The following is a 23,392-nucleotide window of genomic DNA, read 5'->3' as shown; positions in this document are numbered from 1 at the left end:
ACTTTCATTATTTAGTGTACTGCCACCTATGTGGTAATTCACAAGTACATGTTTTTTCCCAAAGGGGACAACTATACATTTCTTGGCATTGAGCTTGAGCCCATGGCTCTGGCACCAAGCATCTGTTTCTGTAAGGCCCTTTTGTAGAGTATCAACATCATTTGGGGATTCAATAATGGCTCCCAGTTTGCAGTCAGCTTTGAACGTTGTTAGCCAGAGTCCCTTAGTGTTGGCCTGTACTTCAGAGAAGTAGATACCAAACAAGAGAGGTCCCAAGACTGAAACCTGAGGTACTCCACTTGTGACTTGTCTGGAGATGGATTTGGATTCAGCTTCTTTTACAGTGTGGGTTCTATCAGTAAGCCAGTTGGCAACCCATCGAGTGACGTAGGGATTAATGTGCAGCTTAATAAGTTTATCTATGATTCCAGAGTGGGGGATGGTGTCAAAGGTCTTGGCAAGGTCCAGATAGGCTGTGTGGACTGCCTTACCCTCATCCACAGCTCTGCAGACTGATTTGAAGAAGTCAATCAGGTTCAGGAGACAAGATCGGCTCTTCACGAACCCAATGTGGGTGGGGGTCCAGTGTTTTAAGGTTGCCAATGTCTTTGTTTATAAGTTCCATGATAATACGTTCCATGGCCTTGCAGATCAGGCTCATCAGACTGATGAGGCGGTAGTTCCCGGGATCCAAGGAGGATCCCCCTTTGTGGAGTGGGATAACTGTAGCTGTGCACCACTCAGTGGGCATGAAGCCTGAGGTAAGGGTATGATTAAACATGACACTTAGGTGAGGCGCCAGTTAATTTTCTAGTTCATGTAGTACACAGCCCGGGATGTCATCTGGTCCCATGGATGCTGTATTCTTAGCTTTGTAGAGTGCGTTTTTTACCTGTGTGGTCGTTATTACCAGAATTTGGCAATCTTCCGGTATTGAGATGGGCCATTTAGGGGGTGAGAGGGGAGCAAAGTTGTCACTGAATCAATCTGCCAGGATATTGGCAATATCCTTGGGATCAGTATATTTAATGCCATTCTGTTGTAGTTCAGAGCAGATCTGAGCATTGCCAATTAGATTCTTGACATAGTTATAGAATGCCTTGTGGTTGTCTTTGGAATCTTTGGCAATTTTATTTTCGTAACTAGCTTTGGAGGATTTTATGAGGGATCTCAGCTTCTTACTGAGACTGGTAAGGGAGTTTTTTGCATCCTGGGATTTTCCTCTTTTCTGCAACAGTTTCTTCCTTTTGTTGTAAAGTTTGTTTATGGCAGGGGACCACCAGATTGGCTTCCTTTTTTTGGAGGAGAGCATCTTGATTCTATTTGGGATGGCACGATTCATGCATGAGTGGATGTGCTTGTACAGTGCCTTAGTGTAGGACTAAGCAGTCGAACTTTCAGTTCCCGTCTGCATGGATGTCATGAAGTTTGTAACTTCTGACTTGATTAGCATGAAGTTGGCTTTGGAGAAGTTTTTCATGGAGGGTTCCTTACTGGGGGGTAGGGGTGGGATGTGGATGTTAAGGGTGATTAGCTTATGGTCTGATCTGACCAATGAGGGGATAACCATAGGTGTGGAGCATCGATTTCCCATGTTGGTAATGACCAGGTCTAGGATATTGGAGCCCCTAGTGGGACTATGGATTAGTTGATCCAGGGCATTGGAATTTATGAATTCCAAGAACCGTTGGGCAAAGGTGTTGGTACATGAGTAGTTTTCCCAGTTAATGGCAGGGTAGCTGAAATCACCCAGTATTAGGGTGTTTGGTTGTATATTAATATTTTCCAGTATGTTTAGAAATATGTAGTGAGAATCTTGGGGCATGGTAGGGGATCTGTAGCAAGCTGCAATTTGGATTGCAGTCTTACCTAGTGTTACTTGTACCTGGAGAATTTCAGACGCATTGTGTTGGGCAACTAGCCTGGTGGTGTGAATATCCTTGGTGAATATGGACACTCCTCCACCTTTATTGTTTCGATCCTGGTTTGGTGGCCGAAAAATGTGGTAAGAGTTGTAGCCTGGTATTGCAGGGGTGCTTTCTGGAGCCTTAAACCAGGTCTCAGTTACTGCACAGATATCGATGTTCTCCATTTTTAGGAGTGCCTCGAGAGAGTGCATTTTGAGGTTTAGACTTCTAGCATTGAGTAGCATTACCTTCAGATTTTGCATGCTTGTACCTGTTACGGTGGTGGTTTTGTCCTTTGAACTTTTCCTAAAAAAGGCACTATAGGGGTGGCAAGAGCCTTTGCCAGTAACCTGAATCCCAGGGGCAACAGGAGCAGACCATCTCTGGCAAAGCATCGTGGCCTGTCGATCATGTTGTCCCAGGCAGACAGATACTGGATCCCCTTTGAATGATACCAGAAGCTTAGCCAATTGCTGAAGTCAGTCATTTTGTCCTTATATTATGGTATCATTCTGGGTGAAGGCAGGATGCCACTCAGGGCTAGGGTCATACCTACCTGAGCCACATGATCCGAGAGCTCTTCCATGTCTCTTTTCATGTAGTCCAGGGAGGTATGTCTCAAGTCATTCACTCCAACATGGACAATGACAGAGTCATATTTGTATTTGTTGTGGAGTGACTTGAGTGCATGAGCTATGTGGCGGATCCTGGCACCCAACAGGCAGCTCACTGTAATTTTCTCCTTGTTCAGCCTGGTGAGTGGGACATCAGTGTGCCTGACTGTAGAGTCACCTATGACTAAAGTGTTAGGTACGTTGTCTTGACTTAGGGGCTGTTGCTGGGTGGCACACTGGTGTAATGAGCTATGTGCCACTTTGGTTGTGATTGGTGTTTGTTTGCGTTTCAGCTTTGGAGGTCCTTGTTGCTTGGGCAGGTTACAGTGAAGGGCCTCTGCATATGTGGATTTAGTGTTGCTATGTGTGGGTGTTGGTGGTGTGAGTTTAGAAGAGCTATGTGTTGCTTGAGGTGTAGTGCAAGTGTTAACCTTCTCTTGACTGTCTAGCACAATCTTGGGTGGAGAGAGGTTTGCTTCCAGTTTGGCTATGTAAGTGCATCTCTCACAGGTTGTAGTGATGGGTGGTAGGAGGAGAGGGTTGTCTGTGTACATGTTTGTAGTTTGCTCCTGGTGAGAGAAGTAGCAGAGTGCATTGATTCCTGCCTGTCTCTGACTGGTCCATGAGTGTCTGTGTGGGACCTTCTTGATTGGTTTGGTTGCTATTCAAGGTATCTTCCAGGAAAAGGCTACAACAAGCCTACAGACCCCTGTGTCATCTGTGACAAGACTGCTGATGTTGATAACCAAAGAGCCCGTGGCCTGCTTCTCATCTTGGGATTAGTACTACTGTTTTGCTTCTGGTGGGAGAAGAAGCAAATGGGGCATTGTATTCCAGTAGCATAAAGCTATGGTGAGACCAGCATTAGTAGTAGCTAGGCAGATCTCCTCTTTTCATCATTCTTGACAAAGCTAATTCTTTCTTTTCAGTAAGTACTGCTTCATTAGCTGCTGTCTAACCTAACTTCAGAATATCTCCCTAAATACTATATCCATGAATCATCAGGGTCACTAATTAGTTTTACCTCACATGTTTGGCAGTGTCCTTTATAGATGCAGCTACAGTGAGTTGGCATTTTTCATGTAAAAGCACTCATTAAATTTCACTAATACCTATTTGCAGACAGGGCAATAAGTTTGCAGTGAAAAGTACTGCCCCAGAGTTGCAAACCAGATACTGTTGACATCGCTTTATATTCTCACCGCAACTCTAATTAATAAAAAAGGCTTGTTGTCACAGATATGAACTTTCCCACTATTTCCATTACCAGATTGGTGGATATAGGCATTCTGTGGCAATGTAGAAATTGCATCATGTTTACTGAGAACTAGCTAATTTTCAAACAAACTAATATAGCATGTGAGAGATGCATTTATACAATGTCATTGGAGGCAAAGCTCTCACATAAAAGCACTCCTAATATCAATCAGGTTGTCAGCAATACAGGTGTTGCACCCATCACACACAATTCGATGCAGACATATAGACCCACATATGCTGAGGCGCTTAAATGTAAACTTCCTAATCCACAAAGACCTCCTAGACGAAGTGCACATAACAAATACCCTCAGCAGCCCCGAATACACTTTTTCAAATCAATACCCACATCAACACATACAGTCACATCTCATGGAACCTCTACTGCTAAGCTCATAAGGCAAGCCACCAATCAAACATTCTGATCATTGGAGACTCTATTGTGAGACATGCTGATGTCACTCTCACCAGGCTGAGTAAAGGGAATGTCACAGTCAGTTGCTTATCAAGAGATAGGATCCACCACATTATATACATACTCAGGACATTAGATCACAAGTACCAGTATGACTCAGTCATAGTCCATGTGGGTGTAAATGACCTGACACACAGTTCTCTAGACTATTTGTAGACAGACATCTTGAAAGTCTCAGAATGTGTGTCTCAGGTTGGTATGAACTGAGCACTGAGCAGCATTTTACCTTCTCCAAGGATGATTCTGCAGTATGAACAGAGCTGATAGCTGGCTTAGTTTCTGATGTCACTTAAAGGGGGTGCAATATTGGTCAACATGGAAGGAGTTGGTCAACAATCACCCTGCTTTGCCAGGGATGATCTGCACCTCTCCCCACTAGGCTTTCAAATATTAGCTAAAACATTGTCCTTCCCCAAAGTGCCCTTTTTAGGCAATGCCAAATTGAAAGTACTTCTGACATAGCAAATCAAAACCAAGAAAATCTAAAGGTGTTACTGCTCAATGCTAGGAGTCTAAACAAGAAACTCCACTCCCTACAAGCTACCCTTACCCTAGAGAATGCTGGCATCTGTGTAGTCACTGAGTCATGGTTTAAAGTCACGGAGAGCAAGGCTATAATGCCTTCCAAATATTTAGATCAGCTACTACAATGACAGAGACTAAAGATGGAGGTGTCTTGATTTACATCAAAAATAAACATACCCCAAGGCTGGTCATACAGGACAATGCACTTGAGCTTCTCCATGTACAAATCATCACAGGTAAAATCCCATACCACTTCTTGCAAGCTATAGTTCCCCCTAAATGACCGAGGAAACCCATAACATGTACTTAAACTTACTGGAAACACTTACCATCAAATCCAATACCATATTCATGGGAGAGTTTAATTACCCCACTATTAACTGAGAAGCATATAAGATACCAAACATGCAGGCACAGAGATTCCTGAATTTTGTAAACACAAACTCCCTGGGCTAGACTGTCAATATGTCAACCAGGGGGCAAACATACTGACTCTAGTTCTCACAAATATGGAAGAGTGCTGCACCCCCCCACCCCCTGCCACCACCAGAATAACATCTTCTCTGGTAAGGTCAGTCCACAAAACGGTCTCCTCTAAACTAAAAATAAAACCCGGAACTCCAGCTAGCCATTGAATGTTCAGGAACTAATCGAAGGCTAACTTCCTACTATTAAGTGATAACCTGGCAAAATTTCAAGCCCTCATAAACCCTGAGACACTGCTGCCTGCACGGGACTGTTCAGAGAAACCCTATGCAAGCATGTTAACAGCTGCATAGAGGCAGTGTACCCATCAGGAAGTAGTACAGAACAAACTCAAAAAAAAAAAACAAGCCACCTTAGTGGAATCACATCAATAGGCTGTATAACAGAAGAAAGAAAATCATGGAAAAAATTAGAAGGCGTAGCACCCAAAAGGATAAAAGCACTCCTATCAAACTAAACAAATAATTTAGTGGACACGTACTTGAGGTAAATTTTGCCTCCCAAGCCAAGGACAGCCACAAGGCATTCTTTAACTATGTCCACAACCTCAAGGGTAACAGAAATTGTGTGCAGAGCTCACTGTCAATGAAGCCACCTATACAGAGCCATAAGATATAGCAAATATACTGTCAGACAAATTCAGCTCTAACTTTACCCTTCTCTTCCCCTCAACCTCCCCTCAGGCAATATCATCAAATATACATCACTGTACTATTACTACGAAACAGGTCCTCAATTCTCTCACTAAGGCCAAAAACACTGCATTGATAGGTCCAGAAAATATCCCAGAATACATTCTAAATAGCCTGCAACATGACCTATCAGGCCCACTGAAATTGATATTTAACTGTAGTCTCCAAACAGGCTTTGTGCTGCACAAATAGAGACTAGCAACAGTAATCTCTCAGCACAAAGGTGGGCCAACTACAAACCAATAGGTCTCGCTAGTCTCATATGCAAAGCTATGGAAAGGATCAATAATGACATAGTAAACTCCAAACACTGGAACCGACTCACTTTGATTTTATCAAGGGCAGGTCATGCCTCCTCAACCTGGTGGACTTCTTCGAGAAGTTCACCAAAGCAATGAATGAGGGAAAAATAGTTCACACTGCCCTACCTTGATCTGGCCAAAGCATTTGGGCATTGTTAACAAACTCAAGAGGTTAGGTATAAACTCCCATGTCACCCAGTGGATAACCAGCTGACTCACAGACAGGACCCAGAAAGTTAGAACTGGGGAGTCCACATCCACAAAGAGGCTAGTCACAAGTTGAGTACCTCAGAGTTAGTCCTGGGCCAGCTTCTTTTTTGGCATTTACTTCTTTTAAGTCAACACCAATGTCAAAGGCCTCTGGCTGATTAAATTTGCAGATGATTGCAATTAGGAGCAGTCATAGGATTCCCCACTGACACTAATGTTCTCCAGGATAAGCTGACTCAGATAAATAATTTGTCTCAGAACCATGGACTAAAACTAAATGCCAGGAAATATATAACAGTATCATTTGGGAAATCATCCACCCTTGGTAACTATCACACTGACAATACACTGCTAAGAGTCTACCCAGTAGTCAGGGACTTGGGGACACACAGACAGTAATCTAGCCTTTAACCATCACATGCCTACATTAGTGAGGAAAACATTCTATGTTGTGCAACTTACAAACAAAAGTGTGGCGTCTAGGTCAAAGGAGATCACTGTTCCACTACATTCAGTATTCATCAGACCTATCATTGAGTACAATGTCCCTTTGTATGCACCCAACCAGGCAGATCCGGCAACTAGAACACCTACAGAGGTTGTTTACTAAAAGAATACAGTACATCAATTATCATGTCCTCTGCAGACTGTCTAAAAGCCCTGTCCCTGTACTGTATCTCCTATAGGGATAGCCCTATGCCTTGCATAAAATGCATTGTCAGACCCCACGCATATCCACAAAACAAACACCAGAATTACCCATTCTAAAGACTGAAACCTTGCCTGTGATATAAATGGGACCTGCTGGCGAGATAGGTATGTATCCAGGAGGCTACCCCTTCTCTGGAACAGGCTCCCCATCCATGTGAAGACTTGGAAAACTGGATGGGGAACAGGAAATTCATATCTGGTTTGGTACCTATGTCTCTAATGGACACAGGTAAATGGTTCATCTTCCAGGCCTCTGCATGTAAATGTTTTATCTCCTAAGCCCATGTTCACACTTATCAAGGTTACCAGAACTTGTCAGAGATTTTGGATGCATGGCTAGGCTTAAAAAGGCCCTTGTGGTCCTTAGCCTGGTACACTCCTATGAACCATACAAAAATTAGAAATGGCCACCATCTAAAACTTAATCTATGTTGGAAAATCCCCACTAGAAAAATAAAGAATTGCTTGCAGAGGAGCAGAAAAGTTGTCTAAACCTTAGAATGCAGCCAAAATAGAAAACCTTTTCCATTTGCTGGCTTAAACTCTTCTAGCAAAGGGCTTTTGAGATGAGTACAGGATATGCACTAATATTTTGGTAAGCCTGGGATCCCTTGAAATCACTGGAACTGGAGAAACTAAGCACCTGAGGAACATATTTGGGTGGGCCTGGCCAGAAGGATGTGGGATCGTATCCAGAACTGGATCCAACCCCAAGGCAGATGAAGAAGGTGAGGCCACAGGAAGGGGAATTACACTTGTCTGGGCCAGAAGGGGGCAATATGGACAACATTCACTCTGCAATGGGGAGCTTTCTGCAGAAACTTGGTCATTAAGAGTTTATGAGTAATTGTACAGGAGACATGGAGGCCAAGCATAAAGAACAGCATCCCTTGGTAATTGTTCTTCGGGAGGGATCAGGGCAAACACAGAGCTGCATATGGTGTTGAAAGGAGTCAGAAACAGATCATAATATGGCTTACCCCAGCAGCAGAAAATACGTGCCACTATTGTTGGGTTGAGAAAGCACTTGTGAGGCACCAAAATGCTCATTTAGGTTGTCCCCTAGGATGCTGGATTTTGTCAGAATGTGCACTGATATCAGAAAGCATTGTGAGGACATTGCCAATTGCCACACCCTCATACACTCTCAACACAGATGGTAGGATCAGGTTCTCCTCTTGCTTGTTCAAATACCACACCACTGCAGTCTTGCCAGACTATATGGTTATCACACCTTTAGGGAAGCAGTCGTGAAATGCCTACAATGCAATGAGGACTGCTCTCATCTCCACAACAGTAATGTGCAAGCAAGCCTCTGACTGGGACCAGGTAACTTGGGCTGCCTTCTCTTTGTAATGCCCCCCCCCTCCCCCACCAAAGGAGGGAAATATTCATAGTTAACATAAATTTGGGTAGGGGAACAACAAAAGGATAACCTGAAGAAATTTGAGTGAAATTCATACACCAATGGATGTGGTGGAGACACACACTAGTGAGATGGACCAGGAAAGGTCATTAGCTGGTAGTAAATTGACCACTGAACTGACAGTGTCCACTGAAGAATCCTTATGAAGTATTTGGTAAAGGGAACATGGCAGACAGCTGCGACCATAAGGTTAACAAAACGCAGGATCAGATGAGCATGTGACTTTGGATGCAACAAGACTTAAATTTGTAAGGAAGATAGTCTCACAGGAGGCAACTTGGCAATTTGTTTGGAGGTGTCCAGAGGGCATCCAATAAATTCCAGGCTATGCACAGGTTCCAACTTGGATTTCTGAAGGTTGACTGTGATGCCCAAGGACTGGCACAACTGGAGTAAAAAGTCTCTCTAGGAATCTTTGATGCCTTTGATGTCAGTGTGAGGATCCAGGCATCCAGGTAAGGCTAGACCTGGAATCCCTGCATTCTGAGACAGGTTGCTACTATTGCCATGTATTCAGTGAACACTCTGGGAGCTATGGTGAGACCAAATGACAATGCCTGAAATTGAACATGACTGGCTCCAAGCCTGAAGCGCAGGATCCTTCTGGATTGCCTCTCTATCTTTATGTTATAGTAGGTGTCTTTGTGGTCCATCAAGCACATCCAATCATCTTTCTTCAGCAGAGATAGAATGGAGTGTACAGTTACCATTCAGAACTTCGAACTTGGATAGAATAAGGTGTTACCTAAGAATGTGCGGATACCTTTAAATTGGAAATGTGGACATGTATAAACAGGACAGCCTCACCATCCTAACACGGAGCATTAAAACAGACCTTTTATGAGCAGTTAGTATGCCTCAAAGGAATGTGTTTTAACTAATATGGAAGAACAAAACAAGGAAAAGAAAGAAACAAAATGAGAAACTGTCCTGGAATCAGAATATATATGTTACATGTCATCGGCATTAAGTCCTACCTGTTACTTTGAAGAGTATCAACAATGAGTACACAAACTTTTGGCCACTACTTATGGATAGTGCACACAGATATTGCTTGGTAGCCGAGATTATGCATATAGTTCTTAGCTTTAGACTTCACTTTCTTTATTTATAACATTCTTTTAACACCATTTGCTTATTTCTTAATGTTAATGAACAAAAGGATACTCTATAGAAAGAAGACAAAGACTGCAACATGTATATTTTTAAATTAAAGCAGACAATTGTAATAACTCATTTTGGTAGACAAAATGAAAAGAACAATCTGGAAGGAAGATTTGAAGAAACTTTTGTCCTTGAAAAACTTTAGACTTGATGAACACTAGTAAATACAGGGGTTTCAGACTACTAAGCTGAAATGTAAATGGAATGGTAAATATGCAGAAAAGGAGGCAATTACTACAGTATAGAAAGCACAGTCAACCCAGATATTTGTCTGTTACAGGAAACCCATTTAAATACAAATGAGCACCTACAACTTGTCAGAGGAAGATGGAAGACAGTTTTTTTTTTGCATCACTGGGTTGAAGAAGAGGCATAGCAGTACTGTTAACATATAGTTGTCAGATGGTAATAGATAGTCAAATACTGAAGAGGCGGGAAGAGTTTTAGCAATTAATGGCAGTTATAGAGGTTTTGGACTAGCAGTATGTGCAATATACCAACCACCAGAATTTACTAACATTTCATTTATGATATTATGGGAAAGATTCTACATTTTGATGAAGAAATGCTAATCTGTGCAGGTGACTGGAATATTACAACATACCAGAGGGATGTAAATAAAGGTCTCAGGAAATTGGGGATAACTAAAACAGGTGGTTCAATATTTTAAAAATACAGGGTTGACTGATGTGGATACTAATAGAGGAAACAACACTACCAATACATTTTGCTCAGGTAGGCATGGGACCTGGGTAAAGCTAGAGAGAGTATACATCTTTAAAGAATACAGGTCTTAATAAAATAACCTAAGGCCCTCCCATTGAGCTTTTCTGACCATACTCCAGTGATGGTAATTGTACAAAATATTTCTACTATAAGAATACAGAAATACTGGAGATTCACAACTTATTATCTGAATAAAGAGTCTTTTCTTCTCTGGTTAGATGAATATCAATTTTCAAAACAGATATAGAAAAAATGAGTACACCTGATTGACTTCTTTGAATCAGTCTCCAGAGCCATGGACAAGGGTAAGGTGGTCCACACAGCCTATCTAGACCTTGCCAAGGCCTTTGACACCATCCCCCACTCTGGAATCATAGATAAACTTACTAAGTTGGGCATTAATCCCTATGTCACCCAATGGGTTGCTAAATGGCTTACTGATAGAACCCACACTGTAAAAGTAGCCGACTCCAAATCCAGCTCCAGACAAGTGACAAGTGGAGTACCTCAGGGTTCAGTCCTGGGGCCGCTCTTGTTTGGCATCTACTTCTCTGAAGTACAGGTCAACACTAAGGGACTCTGGCTAACAAAGTTTGCAGATGACTGCAAACTGGGAACCATTACTGAATCCCCAAATGATGTGGATACTCTACAAAAGGGCCTTACAGAAACAGATGCTTGGTGCCAGAGCCATGGGCTCAAGCTCAATGCCAAGAAATGTATTGTTATCCCTTTGGGAAAAACATGTATCCATGAATTACCATATAGGTGGCAGTACACTAAACACAGAAAGTGTGATAAGAGACTTGGGGACACAGGTGGACAGTGGTCTCACCTTCGATAACCACATCGCCACAACAGTCAGGAAATCCTTCTATGTGGCACACCTCATCACGAAGGGCTTTTCATCCAGAAAAAAGGAGGTCATTGTCCCACTGTACTCATCCCTCATTAGACCCATTATAGAATACAATGCCCCATTTGGTATGTACCTCTCAAGACATCTGCAACAACTGGAAAGGCCTCAGAAATACCTCACTAAAAGAATCACAGGCCTAAAGCAGATGTCCTATGCTGACCGCCTTAAAAAACTCCAGCTATACTCTGTCGCATATCGCCTACTCAGAGGCGATCTCTGCTTAACATACAAGGCCATGTCAAACCCAGAGCTGTTGGACATGCTACACTTAAAGAAATCCCAATCCCTCAGAGCTACACACTCCAGGGATCTAAACCTTGTCATCACAATAAACAAAACATGTTGGAGGGATAGGTTCCTGACCCAGAGACTCCCCAGACTCTGGAATAGATTGCCCATACATGTCAAGCAGAGTGCCTCTTTGGACCTCTTCAAGAGGAACCTTGACGATTGGATGGGAGAAAGGAAATTCACCCCAGGGATCACGTCAGTCGCCCTGCTAGACAGGGGTCCAGGAAAGTAAATAATGTGGGAAGAAATAGCAAGGGAATTGTTATGGCTAGGCTTGTATAGGCCCTAGGGCTGATAGCCTAGTACCAACCTATGAACCTATGAACCTAAAGTACAGACTAAAATAAGAATTAATGAAGTATATGAAACCGGACTGGAGCCAACATAAATCTGTACTAGATATGAAACCTGAAGAACTACATATGCTGAAAGAAAGAGATAAGAAAGCTCAGTTTAGAAAACAGGTAAGATTTTGACTGGATAAGGAAGGAAGTAATAGATCTGTTAGACAAAAAATGGACCTTTATTGTGCAGGCTTAAGGATTCACCTAGGTATCAACATATTTTAGCTATTTAACTAAGACAGAGGAAGGCAATGCAGATAGCTGTAAACTTAAAGTCAGAAACGGGAAAGGATATGGTCATGAAACCAAAAGAAATGCTGGAAAAGTGCAGACTATTTTTAAGAGAATATACCACACAGAGATAAAGGGGATATAAAGGTACTGGAAATTAAAATATACCTGAGTAATCTGAAACTGTCTAAGCTCACAGTTCAACAGTAAAAAAGAGTTAACACAACACTGTATGGTAACAGAGATTTGGGGAATAATAAGGAAAATGTAACTAGGGAAAACACCTAGGATGGATGGTTTGCGAGTAGACCTAAGAAAAAGAGGAGGACCAGAATTATATAGAGTCTTAACCACTCTTTTTAACCACATTTTGGAAAATGAAGGAAAAGCAAAGGAACCTCCATCATATAGATCCATTTCCATCTTAAACCACAATTATAAAATATTTATGGCCTTAATGGAAGATACAATAGAGAATGTTATTAATTCTCTGATATAGTCAGACTAAACAGGATTTGTCAAACATAGGTAAACATTTGATAATATTATGAGAGCCATCTCTTTAATTATTCAGCATGCTCAGCTAACGTGCAATAAAGTTACATTCATTAGTCTGGATGCCAAGAAGACATACCACAGGGTGGTATTGAATTTTATGAGGGAAACCTTGCTATTCTTTGGCCTGGGATATAAATTTATAGAGGTAATCATAAAATTATACAAAAACACTACAGTTAGAATTAAATCAGATGCGGGGTATCACTTCCCTTTGACATTATCAGGGGCAAAAGACAAGGTTGCCTGCTATCACCATTTTTATTTGCCTTATATCTTAAACCATTAGTGGAAAAGTTAGGGTGGCTAGCAATAAAAGGTTACAGAATTTGTGGAGGGGAACATAAAAATAGCAGCATATGCAGATGACATTCTGCTATTCATACAACAGCTGCAAGAAGACTTGGATCTCTTGCTTGAGATACTAAGGAATTTGGTGGCTATTCAGGATACAGGGTTAATAGTGACAAAAGTATGGCAGTAATGATACATGATACACCTGGCTGAAGTCTGTTATTAAAATATCCTGAATTAAAGAAAGATACAAAATTAAAATATCTGGGCATATGGATTATGGCCAACATGGAGAAGGGGACAATATGGACTTACATTTATCTACACAGAATGAAAATGGATGTGAAACAATAGAAGATGCTAAACTTTGAATGTGATCCAAAAAGTTAAGCTATAAATATGTTGTTGTTACCATTATGTAGATTTCTTTTCCAGGCTTTCCTGTGGTAAGCTTGGAGGGGAGAATACCTGGAATAAAGAATTTGTCAACAAATTTGCTATGGGAAGGTAAAAGATCAAAAATATCATGGAACAGATTGACAATGGCCAAAGACTGGGGGAGCATCAGGATCCCTAATCCCTACATATATTTTGAGGCAACTTAAATAGCGGTCTTTATGCTAATGCTTTTGTAGAGTTAAGAGGCCCAATGGAAAACTATGGATTTAGCCATGTTACAAGTGGAAGAAACATAAACAATTATAAGTTTACATGATAGGTTAGCTCAGTCTAGTCCCAATTAGGCTATATTTAAGGACATATTTCAATTAATAAAAGACAACTTAAAACAGGAGACACTAAAATATTGGTGGTTTTGCACGTTACCTACTAGAGAAGATGTGACAGGATTAGCAGACAGTGATGCGAGTATTAGCTGGAGAAGCAGGGACACCACTATTAGATTCTGGCACTAAATTAGACAAGGTGACAATTAGATTAAATGAGTCACAACTAACAGTACATATATTTTAAGGAACATACTAAGCCTTGTGTGACAATATGAGGTATTGCCAGCTAAGCCAGGAGAAGTAGGGCATAGCTAGCTGGAATTTTGTAAATAATGCTATATCATTTGTATATCAAACTGATTTGTACAGATACTTGTGTTGAAAATGTATTTGTCAAGTTGCTTATGTTAAAAATGTATCAACAGCGTGTCCTGCTGCACAGAAAATAAATATACATTTATATCAGACTGTACTGTGGTAACTGAGGACATGTATATATGTTAACAGAGGATACTGGAAGACAGGAGGTTAATCTCAGTCCAGCTAACATTTTAAAAATAGTAAGAAATTAAATTACTTAATTTAGACCATAATGATTGCATCTTACCATTTTGACTGCAACCAGAGATGAAATGTCTGTGCCAGAGAATGGTGTATTAGCTCTTGTAGGAAGAATGGAAGTGTTATATCATTTTTTGACTTTCAGAAGCTGCAACAGATATTATCAAAGCTGTATATGTGTGTATTATTGACACATATGTGCTAAATCTTGGCAACTTCCAGCCAAGAGGGTAGTATGGGAACCAGAAATCAGATGACCAGATGTGTGTGATGTCATTCTGTAATCCATCACAAAAATGGTGTTTTACTACTAGATGAGACTGATGTTTTAGAGTACTTTGTTTTTGAAACCTAACGTAGAAGGACCCCTCACCTACTTCATTTTGCCTTGCTCTAGGAAGTGTCCAGGGAATAGTAATTCTTTGGATCAGTCAGAAAATATTGTGAGATTAGTTAAGTACTGTTTTTCTGTATCTGTGTGAATCTATTCATCTGTGCTATTTTAATATTTCCTGTGATTGAAACTCTGGTGTTTACTGTAAATATATATTTAGTGTTTTCATGTTCTTTTATTATTTATTATTAAAATTTATTTATTTATTTATTTTATTATTTATTTAAATTTGTTGACCGGGAGTGTCCGACTGGACGTAGGTCCATTTTCAGCGGAGGCCCGGGGAGAAAAGCTCCACAGTAAAATAAACAGACAGTAGTTACATTGGATTACATAGTGATTAACAATTTAACATAGAAATTACTTACAACATATTTACAGATGAAGAACATAGTACATCACTAGGCAACTAGAATCTTTATCTGTGAAGTACATAACAGGCATTAACAAATGTAACAATGAGAAGTTCCTGCTGTATAATAAGTACTAGGCTTATGAGCATCTGAGCTTGCTATCATCAAGGTAGTTAGTGGAAGTGAAAGAAAGGTAGTAGTTTGATGGGGTGGATGATATTAGAGTGGGAGTTGCAAGGGCATAGCCAGCATGTTTTTAGGTGCGCTTTTAATAAAGTTTTGAAGTTGGTGCATGATGGTACGGAGGTAATTGTGGGTGGGAGTGAGTTCCATAATTTAGCTATGGCGCAAGAGAATATATATAGAAAATATATTTAAACTTGTCATTGTGGCTGGTCCTTCAGAGAATATTCTAACCTTTGAAAGTACTTATATCGAACTGGTGACTCTGTGGCCTCTCCTGAAAGCCCTACCGCTTTGGTCAAACACTATTGTTTGTATTAATATTAACTTCACTCAGTATAATTGGGTACCCTTGTAAGAGCCTTAGTGTACCTGGCTTTGGAGTGTCTGGTGGCAGTGTAACTACCTTATAGACTAGGCAGAAGGGAGCATAGCTAGTAAATCTATGCCACCCTTTTGTGTGTGTGTGTGTGTGTGTGTGTGTGTGTGTGTGTGTGTGTGTGTGTGTGCGTGTTCACGCAAATCAAACTTCAAAGAGTGTGTATGTCAGCTGCTTGGAGGAGGGACACAAAGCACTGGCTTCACAGAGAGGGTGCTGGAGGATTTGGCTTAGGCACTTGGCTGAGGACAGCTGCACCAGTGGGAAGTCTCACTAGGGCCCTGGAGAGAAAGAGAGTGAGAAATCTAGACCCTGGACTGAGTGTGTTCACTTTGTGCTCTTAAGAGAAATTGTGCTTGATGCAAAGAGCTGCATCTGGAAATACTGTATCTATTTTTGTTCCAAGTGAATGTCCCTCTGCAGTGTCAGTGGTGAGGATTCAGGTTCCTAGATTACTGGCCCAGACAGGGGATACCACAACTTGAATAAGAGAGGCTGATAAGAATGGAAAGCAAACAAAATATATACCCAGGAGAAAATGTAGATAAATTAAAATTAACAGATTTGTAGACATACAGTATGCAATTGATAGATAAAAGGACACAGAAATTGCTTAGAGATATACATTGTTATCTGTTACACATAAGCAGAAAAGTAATGATAAATTGGAAGGGGAAATGGGAAAAAGAAGCAGAAAGGGATTGATCAATTGATTTCTGGAAGATCTGTGAGTTAACAAGATTGGCAACTAAATGCAGGGCATTGACATTTTTTGCATGGAAATGCCTCCACCAATACTTTTGAACAGTAAAAAAAAATCAACACTTGTTCCCAGGTGCATCAGACAACTCTTCAACTACTGGAGATGCAACCAGCAAGCAAAACAGACATGGAACACATATTTTGGGAATGTGACAACTTGAGGTAATTTATATCACAGTTACAGTTGCTCTTAAATATCTTTTCAGAAGAATTTAGGAAAGAAAGGAGCTAGTTTTTTTATAGGAATATCACCAGACTCAGAAACAATCCCACGATAGGTTAAAGTATTACACAAAAAAGCTATTACTAAGAAATGGAAATCTAGGACTTCTCCAGATATCCAGGAGGGCACAAATATGGTAAATGAACTCCAGAAAGCAACAGAAAAAGGGCAAAAAGGTAGGAACACATCATAGGCATTCAGAGGTTTGGAAAGGGTAGATTTTATGTGTGAAGAAATAGGGTGGGGGACTCCCCCATTAGTGACAATGGAAATGCTGAACAAAATAGGCACATGACTGGGTACTACTAAACAGGTTGTCATCTCTGTATATACATACAATAAATTAGAAGCACAGACAACAATGAACATATGACTGTTGACAAAGGGTACAAGTAAACACAGACAAGCAGTGTTATAACAAACTTGAGTAGCATGGTATTATATATGGTGTTTCTGAGGTGTTACAAACAAGGCATGGTAAGATACTAAGGACAGACTGTCAAACTATATTTGTCTGCTTGATGTCTATGGTCATTTGCAAAATGTGTGGATATGATGGAGTTGTAACATGCATGAAAATAAATATGTCTTGAAAAAAATACTGAGCACAGTGGTGTTATAATGTTAAAATATTCTGAACATGAAAGCCTTCCTTACTGTTATGCTTATGGTGAGTAATAATCAAATTAAAACATCATAACATTATACAATATCTTATCTCACTGGATTATATGAAGAGAAACATGGTTGAGCTCTCTGAGTATGTGTCCCAGGCAGGTATTTCCCTAACCCTGAGCAGTGTACTACCTTCACCTATAATGATGCCACAGTATAAACAAAAAAAATATTGATTTCAATAATTGGCTCAGTTTTTGGTGTCATTCAAAGATGATCTAGTTCCTGTCAGCCTGGGAAGCCATGGTTGACAAACCTCTCTGCTTTTCCAGAGATGGTTTGCACCTGGCACTTCTAGGCTTTCGGCTGCTGGCAAAGGCTCTTGCCTCCCCCATAGTGCCTTTTTTAGGCAAGGTCTCAAAAACAATAGTACCAACATGAAATTAACCAATCAGAACAAATTAAAGGTCATGCTGCTGAATGCTAGGAGCTTAAACCAAATACTGCACTCCCTGGAAGCACTTCTATCACTAGAAGATGTCGATGTCTGTGCAGTCACAGAAACCTGTTTCAAGGCCTCAGACAGTACCCAGGCCTTGCGAGACTACAATGCCTTCTACACCTTTAGACTGCAAAATGAACATGTGAAAACCAAAGGAGGTGGTGTTTCAATCTGGGTCCCCTTCAGATAGTCGAACTTTTAAAAGCTCAACTTTCATATGGCCGAGACCATATGATCGAGCTTTTAAAAGCTCGACCACTTTGAGTGGATATCTCCATACAGAGCGGAACGGGAAGATTTCCCGTTTCTGCAATGTAGTGAAATCTCGGAGTTGGTATATTTAAGTAGTGGGGGGTGGACACATTTAGTTTTTATTTTGTTTTTTGTATTTTTTTTTTTACATGGTCGATATTTCAAACGTTCGATCATATGGTCTCGGCCATATGAAAGTCAAACATTTGAAATGTCGATCATGTAAAGTAGACCCTTTAATCTATATCAGAGATGAATTCACCTCCCGTCTAGTTAGAGTGGACAACTCCATGGCTCTACTCCAGGTCCGGGTTACAGTGAGTAAGACCCCCATTCAAATCATAGCCAGTTATAGATCCCCTTCCATGGGTCATGACACCCATGAAGCTTAGCTGATCAAACTGGAGAAAATCCAAATTTTACCAAACACACTGGTTATGGGGGATTTCAATTATCCCACCATCAAATGGAAAACTTACGCTAGCCCTAACTTGCTAGCGCAAAAGTTCCTTGACTTTGTTAATTCAAATGCTCTGGAACAAATTGAAACAAACCATGGAAATAATTAAAACCAAAAAATAAGAAACGGAAAAAAAAGCTAAGCAGTTTTTTTTTATGACACCAATTTTTTGTTTTTATGACTACTGTCTTTCCTGACCTAGAATTATATTTCTTATTGTGTGTCTGTGTGCATATAAATGTTTAAAAGTATAGTGTATTTCTTTTAGTAGTTAAAGAGGTTAATTTATGGCCAGCAGGAATCAGGAGGGATGATGTCACTCTTTTAACCAATCAGAGATTGTGTAGTAACTATTTAAACTGTTTTCATAATGGTGTTCTTCATTCTGATGAAGTCTCTTAATACTCGAGACGAAAGCGCATAATAAACTATACATTTGCAGTCCTTGGCTTTTCTCCATTTCTTTTTTTCTGGAACAAATTGACAATACCCCAGCAAGGGGAACAAACATTCTGCATCTGGTCCTACCAACATGTTATATAGATGCACTGCAGCAACTGTCAGACCCTCATTAGTTAAAAATGACCACAAATCAGTCACCTTCGAGCTGGCACTAACAACAGAACTCACAAAGGATGAAATCAGATTTAAAAACTTCATTCAAGGCAAACTATGCCCATCTAGGTGAAGGTATAAATGCATTCCAAGCCCCTCCCCCAAGCTGGAAGCAGCAACTATGACGAAGCTTACACTAAAGCCCTGTACAATCATAAGTGTATAAACTTGGCCGTACCAGAAAGGATCAAAGTCACAGACCCAAGTAAAAACAAGCTGCCATTCTGGACATCCAACATCAATAAACTTTACAATAAATGCAAAAAGCTGCTATCCAAGAAAACAAAAACAAGGTCCCAACAATGGAAAAGCACCCTCCTCAGCCTCAATAAGACAACTTGTCAAATCCTCCAAGGGCTCCTTTGAGAGAGACTTAGCAGGTACAGCCAAGGATAACCATAAAGCCTTTTACAGCTATGTATGTAACCTAATGGGTAGAACCCAAAGCATGTGCAGAACTAGTGGTCAGTGGAGTCACACACACATTGACCCCACAGAGATAGCAAACCTGTTAGCGGATAGGTTTGGCAAAAATTTCACTCCCTCATCCCCTCCTAACTTACAACAGATCTTCCCCCAAACTCCCCCCACCCTACATATCTGAAGAGAAGGTCCTAAAAGCCTTGTCCAAGGCAAAAAACACAGCCTTTATGGGACCTGATGACATCCCAGGCTGTCTTCTAAGCAGGCTAAAACATGAACTAGCATCACCACTATGTACCCTTTTCAATCATAGCCTAACCACAGGCTTTGTTCCTGCGGAATGGAGAACAGCAACAGTTATTCCCCTCCACAAAGGTGGCCTAGCAACAGACCCAGGGAATTACAGGCACACAAGCCTGACCAGCCTCATCTATAAGGGCATGGAACGTATCATTATGGCTCTCATAAATAAAGACATAGGTGACCTCCAAACCCTGGATTCTACCCAATTCGGCTTCATGAAGGGCAGATCCTGCCTGTTAAATCTGGTGGATTTCTTTGAAAATGTGACAAAAGACATTGACAAGGGCATGCCTCAACCTAGCAAAGGCTTTTGGCACAATCCTACAATCAGGCATTACCGATAAACTTAGCAAACTAAATGTAAATCCCTTTGTTGTAAGATGGGTTGCCAACTGGCTGACAAACAAGACACACTATCAAAGTGGGTGACTCCACATCATCCAGCAGAACTGTTTACCTGAGGGGTGCCACAAGGGTCAGTACTGGGCTGTCTACTGCTTGATATATACTTCTTAGAAGTTCAGGTCAAAACTAAGGAGTTGTGGCTGACCAAGTTTGCAGACAACTGCAAACTAGGTGCAATCATCGACTCCCCAAATGATGTCAGTATACTCCAGGAGGGTCTCATGCAGACCAACGACTGGTGTATTAGTTACAGTCTTAAACTAAATGCAAAGAAATGCATTATCATTCCCTTCAGCACAAACAATGTCCCCTCACACTATCATATCAACAACAATACCCTAGGCACCCATGAAGTGGTAAGGAACCTGGGATTACAAGTTGAATGCAACCTTAACTTTGACCACCATGCGTCTACTGTAGTAAGGAAGGCATTCTACATACCACACTTGATTAGTAAAGGCATCTCCTCGAGAGCAAAAGAAGATACAACCCCCCTATATTCGTCACTTATCCCACCCATAATTGAGTATAACACTCCGTTTGGCTAGTACTTTACTAAGCACCTGGAGTAATTAGAGAGACTTCAGAGGTTTCTAACAAAGAAGATGAAGGGACTCCAGCATGTGCCTTACACAGACTGACTAAAGTCCCTGTCACTATACTCTATCATATAGACTTCTTAGGTGAGACTTATGTCTGACCTACAGACCAGCCCAAGACCCAAATGTAATGAACTTGCTGCAAATCTGTAAATCAAATCGGACTAGGGCTACCCATTCCAGGGACTAAATATGATCTGCAACTTAAATAGGACATGCTGGAGGGAGAGATTTATCTTCTAGCAACTGCCATATCTCTGGAACAGGCTACCAGTTCATGTGAAACAGAGCACCTCTATGACACTGCTCAAGAGGAACCTTGACAAGTGGGTAAGGCACCATAGATTCTTACCGTGGATAGAGCCTACAACCATCCTGGACATGGGCAGTCATCACTAAATGCAATCTTTGGTACTGACTAGCATTTCTGTGGTATTACATTGGGATGAAGCAGCTGGGCTTAAAATGACCTCTGGGTCAATAGCCTAGTAATCTCCTATGATCCGCATGAATAAAAATACAAATGAAAACACTACTCAGCACTCCAGTTATCTTACAAGTACCATTAAACATGATTGAAAATTTTTACTCTACCCTTTTACATTATTTGTTATGTTAAATCTTGTAGAGTGTTCATATTCAACAGTATCAAGCCGAGCTCCATGAAAAAAATAAAATTAGTAAATAGAAGTGTATGTAAGGAAAATCTGGTATGTTTCTCATGGAAAAAGAAGAGTGACATATTTAAATAAGCCTTTAACATTTCCAAAGATCGCATCCATGAATTCTGATTTATTAGAGGGGTCCAATTTTTCAGAATAAACGTATGAGACTTCTGCAATAAATTTGCATGTAGGATTCATCAACAAACTTTTAAAAGACTTATATGAAGTTTTCATTACAAACTGAATTTAAAATTTTTAATATTTACTGACTGGAGAGTAGGTCAGAATGACCAATGTGCTACAAGCAAAAATGAAATTGAGCAACAAGTAGTATTAGTGTTAAAACAATGATCAAATCTAATGCTAGCATGCACTGCCCCTACTTTTATACAAGTACTTCATATCAATAAATGTGATCCAATGACAAAGAAGAGCAGGCAGTAACTTGTTCAAGGGAGTATTTTTAATGTAGAATAAACAAGGTGGATGACAGATAATGCTTCTGAGCTGAACTTCATTTGCTGCCGTGAAACAGGAGTCATCCTTGTAGTATAATCTGTTGAAGTCACAGGGTTCAGAACCCACCTCAATTATAAAAATGTCATATATTTGAGTTTTAGAAGTATTTGAAATGCTTATTCAAAAATGGGCGTGTTGTAAAAAATATGCAGTAGTCTGTATGAGGCTTGCTGCATGTGTTCAACTCACAATAAAATATTATTCTCACTTTTGCTAACAGTATTTCCTGTGAACCACATCTGAGGTGAGATTGCTGCAATGAAGAAAACTCTGATAACATACGATTTAACCATTTGCTTTGTGTCCAGTTGGTGCAACTGCTCCCAAATGATGTGTACCATGCTTTAGAAATGTACACCTGGCAAACATAAACCAGAAAGCATTTTATGCCAGTTTGCCATATCACCCACATTGGAAAAAACTGTGGACCATGTCCTCTGTTTACATTTCATTGCATGCATTTCATGAGATTAATAAGGCTCTATAGTATAAGGATTGCTATGTATAGCTATTCTAAACATGGTGAATTTCATGTGTATTTATCATATTCTTACATGGATTATTGAACTCCTTCAGTGTTTTTGATGTAGCAATTCCAGACCAAGTTTTGCAATAATCTTCAAACGATATGCTCTTAACATTCCTAGAAAAAAGAATTTCTAATTCAGTATAAGACAAGAAAAGGTCTGCACTTAACAATAAAATGCACAAAAATATTATGTGATGTACTAATCAACAAGCAGTACCAAATGGTCCTGATGTCTGTGTATTTATTTTCTAAACCATTTGCCCTAGAGACAAAAAAAGGCACGGTTGGCATAATGGTTAAGGTCTTTGCCTCCCACGCACAAGGTAAAAGGTTTAACCCTGCCCATTGGCCAGTGCCTGTATGTAGTTTGCACATTCTACCTATGTCTCTGTGGGCTTCTTTCTACCTCACACTCATCCAAAATTGAATGACATTGTAGGCAGCAGCACAGATAAGTGGTGTCTATCAGGGTAATTGTTGTAAAGACCATGCATCAACTGTGGTTCACAGTACCTCTAGATAGGACAGCATAGATCACAGACTGATTGCCATCTCAGGGCTAGCCATTCAATGGGGTAAAAACTGTTTCTAGATGATTTGGTCACAGTGACTAATGTCACCAAAAATGGGCATGGGTAATTTCCAGTGATAAGTGGGCTGAGGACCTATGCCAAGTACCCAAACTAATGGTAGGAGGGAACTGTGTACTTCTATTGGCCAGTCTGTGCTCGCCATAAAGCCCAGCAGCCCTAAGTCAATAAGTTACTGGCTGGCTGGTATCCAGATGCGCAGC

The 23,392-nt window shown here is 40.5% G+C and overlaps 1 protein-coding gene across 1 annotated transcript in view; it reads right to left on the bottom strand.

Moving 5' to 3' along the window:
• The window catches only part of UBE2U (ubiquitin conjugating enzyme E2 U), a 658,880-nt gene that overhangs the window by 108,206 nt on the left and 527,282 nt on the right, over positions 1–23,392 (bottom strand). The window contains exon 7 of the mRNA XM_044085559.1: positions 22,625–22,713. Within this exon, the coding sequence (XP_043941494.1) occupies positions 22,625–22,713 (89 nt within the window). The remainder of the gene's footprint in view (positions 1–22,624; positions 22,714–23,392) is intronic.

This window comes from Protopterus annectens, chromosome 10.part0 (genome assembly GCF_019279795.1).
Source record: "Protopterus annectens isolate FY-2018-M chromosome 10.part0, PAN1.0, whole genome shotgun sequence".
NCBI classification, from domain to species: domain Eukaryota; kingdom Metazoa; phylum Chordata; order Ceratodontiformes; family Protopteridae; genus Protopterus; species Protopterus annectens.
This window is presented reverse-complemented; position numbering and strand designations above follow the sequence as displayed.